Source organism: Mesoplodon densirostris, chromosome 6 (assembly GCF_025265405.1).
Source record: "Mesoplodon densirostris isolate mMesDen1 chromosome 6, mMesDen1 primary haplotype, whole genome shotgun sequence".
NCBI classification, from domain to species: domain Eukaryota; kingdom Metazoa; phylum Chordata; class Mammalia; order Artiodactyla; family Ziphiidae; genus Mesoplodon; species Mesoplodon densirostris.
The window spans coordinates 79,086,752-79,100,274 of record NC_082666.1 but is presented as its reverse complement, the minus strand read 5'-3'; the positions used below and the strand labels follow the sequence as shown (position 1 = coordinate 79,100,274).

The following is a 13,523-nucleotide window of genomic DNA, read 5'->3' as shown; positions in this document are numbered from 1 at the left end:
AATATTCATCTTTGACAGTATAGCCCTGCACCAATGTTTAGATTTTCTTAACTGAGTTTGAACTAATTCCTTGGGAATTACTTATCCCTTGCTACCTGTGTTCTCCACTTTTCTCCTCTATATCTGTCTCAGTTACACATACACACACAATTCAGCCCTCCCTTCAGACATTAGAAACAGTCTTAGCAATTGTTTGAGACTGCTTCAGCAGTTTTCTTACATCAGCACCCTTGGAAGAAGGATGTCAGTGAGGACTAAGAAAAGACGCTTGGGTTGAGCGATTTGGAGGGTTCAGGGTGACTCAGTCAGAATCTATGGCAGGGTGTTCAAGGAGCAAAATACCCACAACCATCTCAAGAGCAGAGACCATACCTTGTTCATGTTTCATTGCACAACACCTACACTGAAGTCACAGATGCTTGTATGTTTCCTGAATGGATTAGTAAATGAACAAGTGGGAAGTAGAGGCAGTGGGTATACTACTTCAAGAAGATAAGCAGTGGAGGAGAGGAAACACATTGAGTTGGCTTCAGGTGGTTACATGGTCCCAAAAGAAAGGTATATTTAGCTTTTAGAAACATGACATAAAGCAAGAAAAGAAAAGATTTAGAATTCAAGCATGATTTAAGAAGAAAAGACGAGTCGGTATCAGAGGCCAGGAGTTTTCCTTGGAGCTGAGAAGTCTTAACAGTGGACACACAATAAATATTTGTTGAATAAATCAATGGGTGAGTAAAGACACTTCATCTTCTAAGACATAAAAAAGGATTGGCTCAAGGTACAAAAATTTTGATGGAGAATAAAAGGAAGTTGGAAACTCTTAAAAGATCTAATCATCTAAGATAATTGTAGTAAAGATTTAGGAAATGATCGCTGTGTGCCAGGTGTCATGTTATGTACTTTACATATATTATTTCATTTAATCCTTACTCATAAGCCTACACTGTGCATAGTGGGGGGTAGTATTTTGGTCATTTGTAGTTAAGGAAACAAAACTTAACCTTATAGTGATCTGGACATAGGGAACAGTTGTAGCTGAACTAGGACTTGAACTTTGGGACTCTGCCTCCAGAGGTCACTGCTTCCTGATGGTAAGGGAGTGAAGCTGGAGTCTTGAATATCCTTTGCTTTTAATTTTCCAGTGGTTTCTTATTTTCTTACGCTTATGTGGATCTTGCTCTATGGATTATATATTCATTAAGCATGAAGACTTGAATATGAATTTCCTTCAAATTCAAGATTTGAATTTCCTTCAGTGGCTAGCAAAATGCTTGGATTCTTGTAGTCAGTTGGCTGCTTGTTAACTGATGTGTTAATCAAAGAAGTTAAATCAAAGAAGTTAAAATTTAGGATATGAAACTTAGGAATTGGAAGTCAGAAAGGAATTAATTTTTATAAAACATGATGAAACATAGAAATATACCAGTCCCTTGAAGTGTGGCCAATAAGATCTGAGGCTCTGGTATGTCAGGTAACATTTCTAAAATAAAGGCACATAAAACTTCTTCCAGTGTTAAAAATAATGGACGAGACTACAGTGCACTGTCCAGCACATAATAGGCTCAATATACATCAACAGGGATGCAGGATATCATAGGCATTGCTTGGGTCCAAATCTCATCTCAGTCACTAGAAACTTTGGATAAATTACTTAATCTCTTTAAACCTCAGTTTCCTCATCTGTAAAGTAAACAGATGATACCTCGTTCCTAGGGTTGTTATTAACATTAAATAAAGTAATGCACATAAAGCACTTACTTAAGGCTTTACACATAGTAAATGTTCAATAAGTATTAATGATTACTATTTGATGTTGAATGAAGGAAAGGGAGCTTAGAGTCATAAGACAAATATAGCATGGATCTCCTGGAGTCCAGTTGCATTTTCTATCCTGGCATGTATGTAATGGGTACAGTGGGCTTGCCCCAGGCTTTTTAGGAAAGAACTCATCTAGAGGTACAGTCATACATACGCTTGGATCATTGAAAAGACCCCACACCAGAGAGGAGGGTTGGTTGTGGTATACAGCATTGTACCTACCCTGTGCATTTCAGGAGACAGGGATTATGAATTAAATATAGTGGGGAGATGGGAGAGTTCTTTTCTATAAAGTGCCTGAGATATTGGAAGTAGCAGCTAACATTGCTTTGGCTTCAGTGTCATGGCATGAGGCCTAAGGAATAGGGAACAGCACTTTCCCCCCTCAGCTGAGCAGCCCAGCCTGGTGCCTGCAGCAGCACCACTCTGACAGCTCTGGGAGAGAAGGAAGTAGGGATGCCCAGGGAGGCATGGATATCGCTTCCTGAATGGTAGGTCTGGGGGTGGTGACACTTGTGAGATGCCATCATAGGTTTCACCTGGCCACTGCAGTCTCCAGGGGAGTCCAAGACATCTTTGGATAAGACTTGAGGAGGATTAGAAATCCTTTGGGGGAGGTGGCAAGATGCCCGCGGCTGAGGAGGATGGTGGTGTTGGGGCTGAAGCCGACCGGGAATTGGAAGAGCTTCTGGAAAGTGCTCTTGATGATTTCGATAAGGCCAAACCCTCTCCAGCACCCCCTCCTACCACCACGGCCCCTGATGCTTCAGGGTCCCAGAAGAGATCGCCGGGAGACACTGCCAAAGATGCCCTCTTCGCCTCCCAAGAGAAGTTTTTCCAGGAACTGTTTGACAGCGAGCTGGCTTCCCAAGCCACTGCAGAGTTTGAGAAAGCAATGAAGGAGTTGGCTGAGGAAGAACCCCACCTGGTAGAGCAGTTCCAAAAGCTCTCAGAGGCTGCTGGGAGAGTAGGCAGTGATGCGACTTCCCAACAAGAATTCACTTCTTGCCTAAAGGAGACATTAAGTGGACTAGCCAAGAATGCCACTGACCTTCAGAACTCTGGCATGTCAGAAGAGGAGCTGACCAAGGCCATGGAAGGGCTGGGCATGGACGAAGGAGACGAGGAAGGGACCATCCTCCCCATCATGCAGAGTATCATGCAGAACCTCCTGTCCAAGGATGTGCTGTACCCGTCACTGAAGGAGATCACAGAAAAGTATCCAGAATGGTTGCAGACTCACCGAGAATCTCTACCTCCAGAGCAGTTTGAAAAATATCAGGAACAACACAGTGTCATGGGCAAAATATGTGAGCAGTTTGAGGCAGAAACCCCCACAGATAGTGAGGCCACTCAAAAGGCTCGTTTTGAGGTGGTGCTGGACCTCATGCAGCAGCTACAGGATTTGGGCCATCCTCCAAAAGAGCTTGCTGGGGAGATGCCTCCTGGCCTCAACTTTGACCTGGATGCCCTCAATCTCTCGGGCCCACCAGGTGCCAATGGCGAACAGTGTCTGATCATGTGAAACACAACATGCTTTCTTCCCTGATTTCCAGCCGTGGGGGAACGTCTGGAGTCAGCAGAACCACTGGGAGCTGAGGCAGGAGTGTCGCCTACAGGAGTGGTCTGCCCACTGCCATCTGCCATCCCACCCAAGATTGTGCCATATCAGCTGAGGCTTTCTCTCTGTACTTCTAGGAGTAAGGCCTGTTCTGCAGATCATTTCTGTGAACCCCTTCCATTGTGGTTTCTGCTGCTAGCAAAGGCCCAGCTACCTACCAGGTGAAGGAAGGTGTCCCTTTGGGGGCATGCACCTTCTTTCCTCTCCCAAAATAATGTTATACAGGGCCACACTGAGTTCACTTTTGTACCCAGGGTCTTCGTGCCTTGTCTCTACTGCCTGTCTTGGACCTGGGGAGCAGGGACAGAGTCCTAGGACTCTATATTTCTATAGTTCTCTTGGGCAGCACCTGTGGGAATGAATGGGGAGAAACTTAGCCTGGGCTGGGGGCTTAGGTCTGTCACCACACCCTCTTGCCTTCAGACTGTTCTGAATTCTCTGAAGGGAAAGTAAGTGGGGGGGCTCTTGCATCTAAAAATGCTACTCTTTCACAGTAGGTTGAAAGAGAAGCCCTGGGATTCTCCTCTCTCCAGGTACAGAGTCCTCAATTCCCTGTTCCAGCCTGAGAACTCAAGTAGCTGCCCTGTTCTTTCTATAATGCTATGTGATATGGGTGAACTCAGCCCTTGACCTTCCTTTACCCCCTGCCTCTCCTCTCATCTCTCTATTTTAAATACCTCTTTATTCCAACCCTTCTCTGAGCCCAAACTGTGACAAAGAAGGGCCCATCCTGTTTCCCCTCATCTAGTCCATCCACCACCCTCACTGGCCCCCCTATCTCCCTGGCAAACATATATAATTATAGTGTCAGGTCTAGGAAATGAATTACTGTTCTTCCCCAGATACATTTTGGCTTATTTGAAACATCTGATTCCTTTGAATCCTATTCATTGATTCAGGGAGGTAGCTTGGGAAAGGGGGGGTGGGATGCAGCCTGGGTCCTTTTTCCTGACTAATAAATATTCTGAGTGAGGGGAAAAAAAAAAAAAGAAATCCTTTGGTTGTCGTTAGAGACAGAGAACTGAGCTAAATTATATCCATACATTTACAACTTCCAGGCCATTGTGGTCAGGGGAATAGGCATTATGTAGAACTCTAGAGCTGAGAAGAATGTAACCGGTCATCTGGTTCAATTTTATCCTTTAATCTGTGGTCCAGAGAGCCTAAGTAATGTTCCCAGGATCACCTGCCATAAGAATCTGTGTAACAAAGTTTGAGTGACGGGGTATTCACCACTGCATATGTCCATTACTTACTAGCATTATGAAAAGTGTGAGTGAGCTGAATATATATGAGAGTGATTGCATTAAACCAGAAAACACCAGTATGAACAACCAGGCAGCCTGCTTGGTTTGTTTCCCCACATATATCTGCTCCTTTATCTCTCTTTAGCGGTTGCTAGCTAACTGATGATGTGAAAACAGACTTCCTTAACTCCTACACGCTAAATCAATTAGTGTTGAGTTGCCACTCGGTTCACTGAGAACTGTTGATTTCTACCCCATTGTTTTAGTTGTTGCTTTTATTCTTTTTCATTACTTTTTGGTTTGGGATTGTGTTAGTAGAGTGAGGACATCTGCATGATCCGTGGCCCTATTAAAGGGGCTAATAGGAGTTAAGTAAACATATTACAGATATTCCAGTGTTGACTACAGAGCGATCATTACACAATGAAACGCTCATGGCCTGAGCACAAATCAAAGAGGCCATGCTGGTATTGGGTGAATTTTTGCATTTTCTTTTCTTCCTCTTTATAGAAGAATGCTCATGAGAGTCCTGGATGGTTTTTTTTTTTTTTTTTTTTTTCTTTTTGCGGTATGCGGGCCTCTCACTGTTGTGGCCTCTCCCGTTGTGGAGCACAGGCTCCGGATGCGCAGGCCCAGCGGCCATGGCTCACGGGCCCAGCCGCTCCGCGGCATATGGGATCCTCCCAGATCGGGGCACGAACCCGTATCCCCTGCATCGGCAGGCGGACTCTCAACCACTGCGCCACCAGGGAGGCCCTGGATGGTTTGAGGAGCTATCTTCTCTGCATCTTTCCCTTCCTGGACTGATTTAATCATATGCCCCTTCCTTTCCCTTCATCTATAACTTCATGCCATCTGTGATACTTGGCAGCTGCTGGTATATCCAGAATACTCCTTGGCCCCAGCATCTGTTGGTTTGGATGAATTTGGAAGTATTTTATCTATCAGTAATGTCTTTCAAAACCATAAATGGTTATTTTGTCACCTGTTATGTTGGGATAATCATTTTCTTTATATATGGCACCTTTGGGCACTTTGACCTCTTTTCCTTTTAGGCCCTAAAATGCAGAGGCACACAAGCTTGAATAATGGGAAATTTGATTTTCCTATGGGGTGTATATTTGCTTCTAGGAGATATTCAGTGGTGGCATTGAGAATAAAGAGAATACAGCGTTAGAAGAGTCAGAAAGTTCTCCGTGGTGTTTTTTAAGCTCAGAAAAGTTTGGAACCAAGAAACTAAAAAGTATATATATATAAATTTATTTTGTGTCCATAATACTAAGTATAAACAAATACCATACAGACATACAAATTAAACATACCCTCATTTACACCATGTATACATTTGTATACGTATGTGGCTGTGTGTACAAAAAGTGTTGGCCAGTTGTATATGTATGTATATCTGAAAGTGTTCATAATATTACTATATGACAGAATTACAGAAAATTTATATTTTCTTATATATTTTCTGGGTTTTTCAAATTTTTAAATGAGCTTGGAGGCCTTTTATAAAAAGGAACACCAAACATTGTAAAGCAAATCCATGCTTGGAGTCTTTTTGACAGCACACCATAAAAGCTGCCAGAGTCAGGAAGGACATAGAAATTGCAAATGTTCCCTGGGCTCTGGCCAAATAGGTCACAGGAGTTGGTCCCCACCCCCCATCCCCACTCCCATCTCCTTCTTTGAGGTCCCAGCTGTTTTGAGACAAAACGATATATGTGATCAGTGAGGTGACTCAGATGGTATAACCAAACATTACTCCAGCCTCTCTTCTAGAGACAAAGTCTGATTATGTTTAAATTCTAAATTTGTATTTCCTCTCTAATAGTTCCAGAGAGTTCACTCACAGAAACTCCAGAAACAAATTAAGTTGACCACCAGCTGATTTGAAATTTAGCATTTAGTTATGAAGGACTGTTCTTTTTACAGGTAATGATTGCAGCACTCCAGGTAAATAAAATCTGCCACTGCCATTGTGGGTTCCTGTACTCCTTCTCCATTTTATTTAATCGGGTGTGTGTGCACACAGTGGGGTCCAACAATCAGTGGGAGATCCTGCAAGCTTCTCATCTACTGGGTCCCGTTTTCACTCTTAACCTCTGGAAGAGTTCCATAGAGCCCAGAGGTAATGTAGTATGTAGTCTTTGCTTTTTCACAGGTTTCCTGACTGAGGTTCTGCTAATGATTTTCAGTTAGAAATTTGACCATGGATATGACTGTTGTCCTCCTTTAGATCCTAGCAGGGTAGTTCCATCAATTTTTAGTAAAGAAAGAGAAAAGCAATTATATCTAAAAATCAATTGCAATAAGAGTTTACCACACTCTGATGTTTTGATTCTGATAGAAGCATAGCATTTATAACATTATTTGGAATTTACATTTTTTTTCAAACCACCGATCTATTTTTAGATTGGAGCAAATGAACTTATTTTTGAAACATTAACTTGACTTAAAATCAGATTTGGTCCTCCAGAATCAAGAAAGCTAATCTTGGAAAGTTATCCTGCTTGGATAAATACCTTTTTTAAAACTCTTAACTGGATAAAGCCATGGTGGTCTCCAGAAAAGAAAAACATAGGCCCACTTTAATTTTTATGACTGATCTATCTGAAAACGGAAGAGGAGAATTGTAATTCCTTGAGAAGGTATGCTAATGAAAATCTCAGGTGTCCATTCCATATCTCTGGCAGCTGTCTAAGTGAGCAGTGAAAATATCCTCATAACTATTAGAAGAGAATAAACTTAAATGGAAAATTCTCATTCTCCTGCATTGGGAGAGTTACTTTTGTCTTCTGCTTGTTTTAATTTGTGGTTAAGAACTTATAAGAAACAGTCCAAGAACATAAATAAAGTGTTCTCCCTTCGTGCCCCGCATCACACCTCCCTCCAATTCCATGTTCTTTTATGAGAGAAGAAAAAGAAGGGAATCTGGAAAATGGTTCTATCTCTTATACACGATGATGGAGTCAGTTTGACCCCTTCTGTACTCATTTAATAAGCAAATCTTTTGTTAGTGAAAATAGGAGAGTTTTTGTTCACATGAATTTTAACAGCCAAATGTAATCAGAAACTCAGTCCAAGAAGCAAAAAAGGAAAAAGTAATATGTCCTTTGAGCCCTACTCCAGATAAAAGCCAAGGCATTTCCCAGGGCTTGGATTACAGTCCATTTTGTAGATTCTCATCTGTAGGGATGATATAGTTCCTCTTTTGAATATGGAGTAGTTGTTTTGGATGAAGTATGCTAAGAGGACTTAGGACCTTCCTGGCTGGAGCTGTGAGTACTTCCGAAACTTGAGAGTTTTATGGCTGTCCTTTTCCTGGTCCTCCCTGTAAACCCTGACTATATCCATTGAGATCAGTGTTACATTACTGAGTTGCAAGTCTATGTTCTATTCTGAGGATGGATTTTTCTCTTTTTTTTTTGAAATATAGTTGATTTACAGTGTTGTGTTAATTTCTGGTGTACACCAAAGTGATTCAGTTATATATATATATATATATACTCTCACACACACACACACACACACACACACACACATATTCTTTTTTATATTCTTTTCCATTATGGTTTATCACCAGATACTGAATATAGTTCCCTGTGCTATACAGAAAGACCTTGTTGTTTATCCATTCTACATATAATAGTTTGCACCTCCTAACCCCAACCTCCCACTCCATCCCTTCCCCACCTCCCTTCCCCCTTGGAAACAACATGTCTCTTCTCTATGCCTGTGAGTGTGCTTCTGTCTCATAGATAAGTTCATTTGTGTCATATTTTAGTTTCCACATATAAGTGATATATGGTGTTTGTCTTTCTCTTTCTACTTTCCTTCACTTAGTGTGATAATCTCTAGGTTCATCCATGTTGCTGCAAATGGCATTATTTCATTCCTTTTTATGGCTGAGTAGTATTCCATTGTGTGTGTATATATATATATATCTCACATCTTCTTTATGAGGATGGATTTTTTTTCTTTAACAATATATATAATTAAACCAGAGGCAAAGTTTGATTTTTAGAATGTGCCTTGATAGCAACACCTAATGTATCACAGAACAATTACTGTATGACAGGCATGGTGCTTACTACCTTTCATACATTTATCTTTCTCATTTTCCCAGCACACCTGTGACAAAAGATCGTTCTTTCTACATACAGCTTAGAGCATTAGATATCATGCTGCTAGGAAATGGTAGCTGAGGTTTGAACCTGGTCTGTGCTGTTAACTACTAACTGATTTCCTCCTATTATATTCCTCTTGCTTTGCTCTTCTGTCTCTTCCATGAAATACTATGGGTTCTCTAAAAAAATAAAGCATAATACTTAGAAATGGAAGAGAAGTAGAGAAGCAGTCAAGCTAATAAAATGAGAATATGCAGGCCTGGAAGAAGATGCAATTTTCCAGTCTTAAATGTCTGTCAGAGATGCTTTATACAACAATAAGAACCTTGTCTATTTTTTTTTTTCATTCTTACATCCCTAGCACCTAGTACAGTGCTTGGCAAATGGAGGCAACCAAATATTTTTAAATAAATTAATGTTTATATTAAATTTATCACAACGTTTAATGTAAAAGATACATTATAATAACGTTCAGGGAGCCGAGGACATTGATTTTATCAATTCAAATAAATGCTTCTGTATTGGTGTTAAAGATTCAGAAATTTAGAATCAGGGCAGAAAGAAGTAGAAATCTTATTTTGCCCTTGTTACTCTTAAGTCAGTATTACAGTCTTAAGAAATATACTGACATTATTTGTGGATAACTTCCTAATCAGATCCTGAAATTTCAAATTGAGTCTATTTTATAATTTATAAAATGTTAAGGGAATGGGCCTCCCTGGTGGCGCAAGTGGTTGAGAGTCCGCCTGCCGATGCAGGGGATACGGGTTCGTGCCCCGGTCTGGGAGGATCCCATATGCCGCGGAGCGGCTGGGCCCGTGAGCCATGGCCGCTGAGCCTGCGCGTCCGGAGCCTGCGTGTCCGGAGCCTGTGCTCCGCAACGGGGGAGGCCACAACAGTGAGAGGCCCGCATACCGCAAAAAAAAAAAAAAAAAAAAAAAAAAATGTTAAGGGAAAGCAGAAAAGTCTATACTTGGTAAGTGAAGAAGTTAGTCTTAGTTCCATTAGGGGAACAAATTTGTGAGAAATCACATTGAAATTTAAATAAATCCATTATCTCCTTAGGTTTATCGTGAAGATAGATAATCAGTGTTATTTTATTTTCTATAATTTAAAAAGCTTGCTCAGGTTGCTTCACTGCACAGCTCCAGAGGGCACCATTCCCAGTGCAGTGAATCTATGTGAATGGTGCTCTGGGTTAAAGGGGTGCTGTAGTTTCACAGCCATTGGCAGCCCTGCCATTCCTTCTGTCCATATAGATGATTTAGGCCTAACCTAAATAGATTCCTATTTGCAAAAACAATCCATTTGTCCAGGGATTTTTTTCATATTTGTGTGATGTGATAGTTTATTTTAGCATTTATTGAATACCTATGTCAAATTTTGGGCTAGAACCTTGCAGATAATTAGGACATGATCTCTAAAAGAGATTTACCATCTGTCAGAATGAAAAATACTAAACTGATGTGATAATATCTTTATCTACAGATAGATGTGCTTGATGGTTAAGTGGTACAGATACAGAGGTATAGATGTATAGAGATATATATAATACATGCTTATGCTTGGATAGCTACAAATCAAGATTATTATGATATTTTAAAATTGGGTAATCCACACAAAATTCTTTATCCCTCAGATACATCCTTGCCGTTTGCATTAGCCAAAACTCCCTCTTCCCAGGGGCTTTCTAGTACTAGAAAATGCTTGGAAATTGGCCTTTTTCTAGGGTTTATATCCTTGATTTTCTTTAGCAGTACATGTAACGAGTGATTTCATTTGTATCAGTTGTGGCTCTTTGTGAGCTGAAAATCACAGAAAATGCAATGCCAACCAGTTTAAAGCACAAAGTAAATTTTTTGGGTCTTGTAACTGAAAATCCAAGGAGCTATTTGGCTTCATGTAGACAGTGTTGCTAGTATTTGGTTTCCCTTGTTCCATCTTTTATTACACTTACTCTGGGTTATTTCCATTCTCTTGTGGCTCAAGATGGCAGCAACAATTCTGGACTTAATGTGATCATGTTTCAAAGGCTGTGATCAGATCCTATGGCAAATCCAAACCAACCATTGTTGCAAGGGGAGTGTGGTGCTCTGACCAGCTTACACCTACATTACACTCTCCAACCCTGAACTGGAGTGGATTCTCCAGCTGAAGACTAGTGACTGAGACTCAGAGAGAGGGGTGGTTCCTCAGAAGTTTGAGTTTCAGTTACCAGAAGTGGGGTGAAAGGAATTCTGGAACAACAGATGTCAGTCACACAGGCCACAAAGAGAAAATTGACCTTCTTTATCTATCCTTTACCACAATCAGCACAAGGTTTGTAATAAAAGCTGCCAAGTATGCTAAAGAATGAGATGTCCTGTCTACAAGGGAATGGCAAGCATAGCATTTTTAAGTTTTGATATTTCAAGGTGTTTCTTATCAAGCCAGAGTCAAAAGGTAGGGTCAACAGCCATGAAGCAAAAATTTATTTAGAAAGTAAAAAGGGACAGTAAATTTTTATGACTTGTTAAAAGAAAGAGGTGAGGGGGTGTTAAAAAATTCCTACTATATATAGATATAAATCAATAATTTGAAAGTTTTACTGGAGCTTTTAAAATCATTGCACAGTTAGGTACTGCAATACTAACAGTACCTAACACTACATGCCTGACATTATGCTAAATACTTTTAATCCTCACTTAATCTTCTCAGGAATCCCATAAAGTAGGTAGGTATCCTCATTTTACAAATGAAGATGCTCAGGCTTGACGAAGTTAAATAACTTGTCTAAGATCACAGAGTGAGTGTAGTGAAGCCAGCCCTAAAATTTGGTGCAGTTTGAGACATAATAACTTAACCTGTGCCTTCAACCCCTTCTAACAGAAACAACCCATAGCAAGAAAAGCCTGCTTTCTGTACTGCTCGGGGCAAACAGGAAGAGCAGTGTAGCAGCCTGGGAAGCATATTTTAGAGGAGACCTTCCTAAACATGAAGGCATGGTATAGAAGATGGCCAAGATGGTGATGATTCTGGAAATTGGCAGATGAGAAGGTTCATATTGAGGAAAAAGGACATGATGACTTTGCCTCTGTCTTCGTTCAGGCTGTTATTAAAAATTACCATAGACTAGGAGACCTAAATAACAGATGTTTATTTCTTACAATTCTAAAGGCTAGAGGTCTGAGGTCAGGGTGCCAGCAGAGTTCTGGTGAGGATCCTTTTCCTGGTTCCCAGATGGCTGTCCTTTCTCTGTGTCCTCACATGGTAGAGAGCAGAGAGAGAGGAAGCAAGCTCTCTCATGTCTCTTCATATAAGGGCACTGATCCCATCATGACGGCTTCACTCTCATGACCTAATAACCTCCCAAAGATGCCATCATCTCCAAATACTCTCACGTTGGGATTAGTGTTTTAACATATCAATTTTGGGGATACACATTCAGCTTGTACCATTCTGCTTGTGAGAACTGGCTCGCAGATATGGAATTATACTTACCCTGCATAGAATGGTTGTTGGATGTTTCAGAAAGACAGTTTGCAGATAAGGTAAGACTTCTTAGCAGTTACCCATTGGCATATTCTGTTACTTCTGTCTACACTGCTTCTCCATTCTCTTTACATGTCTAAATACAACCCATCCTTGAAAGCTTAAAATGCCATTTATTCCACAAGACCTTGCTTGATTGCCTTTACCACTGCCATCAAGTGAGGTATCTCCTTCCAGTAACTCCCAGAGCACTAAAACACTTGCCTTAGGACCTTGTGCTGTGCTTTATTAATGTAGAGATCTTATCTTTGACTTTAGCCTTAAGTTCTTTGAGGACGAGTGCTTTGCCAGCTTTATCCATGAACCTTTCTAGAGTGCCCCATTTGGCCTTGCACACAGCAGATGCTCAGGACACCTCCTGAGATGGCCTGGCTGGTGAGACGGGAGCTCCTGTTCCTAATCATCTTCAACAGAGTGCTGAAGACAGTGATTATGGGGATAAATTCCTGCATTAAGTGGAAAGCACATGAAACGACTTCCAAGACCTCATTTATTCTAATATTCTATGATTTTTATGGCATAATTTTACACTTATTTTTTATTTTTTTTCACATCATTGTTGAAACATGACTTTATGCATCTGACAACAAAAAAAATCCTAAATGTATTTCTGGCTCTTAAGTATCTAGATGTCTCTAGCTAGACAGAAATATTTTCAGGTCATATCAACATAAAGGAAGATACAGATAACATAGCCATAGACTGTTACTTTTATCTACCCCTAAGTAGATCTGTACAAGTTATATGGAGCTATAAATGCTATGTTAAGAAAAGTATGTATTGTATTTATGTATTCTTTATTTTTTTGCTGTGTTGGGTCTTCGTTTCTGTGTGAGGGCTTTCTCTAGTTGTGGCGAGCGGGGGCCACTCTTCATCACGGTGCGCGGGCCTCTCACTATCGCGGCCTCTCTTGTTGCGGAGCACAGGCTCCAGACGCGCAGGCTCAGTAGTTGTGGCTCACGGGCCTAGTTGCTCCGCGGCATGTGGGATCCTCCCAGACCAGGGCTTGAACCCACGTCCCCTGCATTAGCAGGCAGATTCTCAACCACTGCGCCACCAGGGAAGCCCTGTATTTATGTATTCTTGCATGTATGCTATATCCATGTATAGCATGTTTAGAGTTATAAAACCATTCTGAAAAAATCATTTCATTTTATAGTTATATAGAAACTATAT

General features: G+C 40.8%; 2 protein-coding genes across 5 annotated transcripts in view; both read left to right on the top strand.

Annotated features, from left to right (window-relative positions):
- The window catches only part of TRPM3 (transient receptor potential cation channel subfamily M member 3), an 832,457-nt gene that overhangs the window by 333,305 nt on the left and 485,629 nt on the right, over positions 1-13,523 (top strand). The window lies entirely within an intron of this gene.
- Positions 2,435-3,710, top strand: LOC132492076 (peroxisomal biogenesis factor 19-like). The gene has a single exon (XM_060101281.1). It carries the CDS (start codon positions 2,444-2,446, stop codon positions 3,341-3,343), a length of 900 nt encoding a protein of 299 aa, XP_059957264.1. The 5' UTR covers positions 2,435-2,443; the 3' UTR covers positions 3,344-3,710.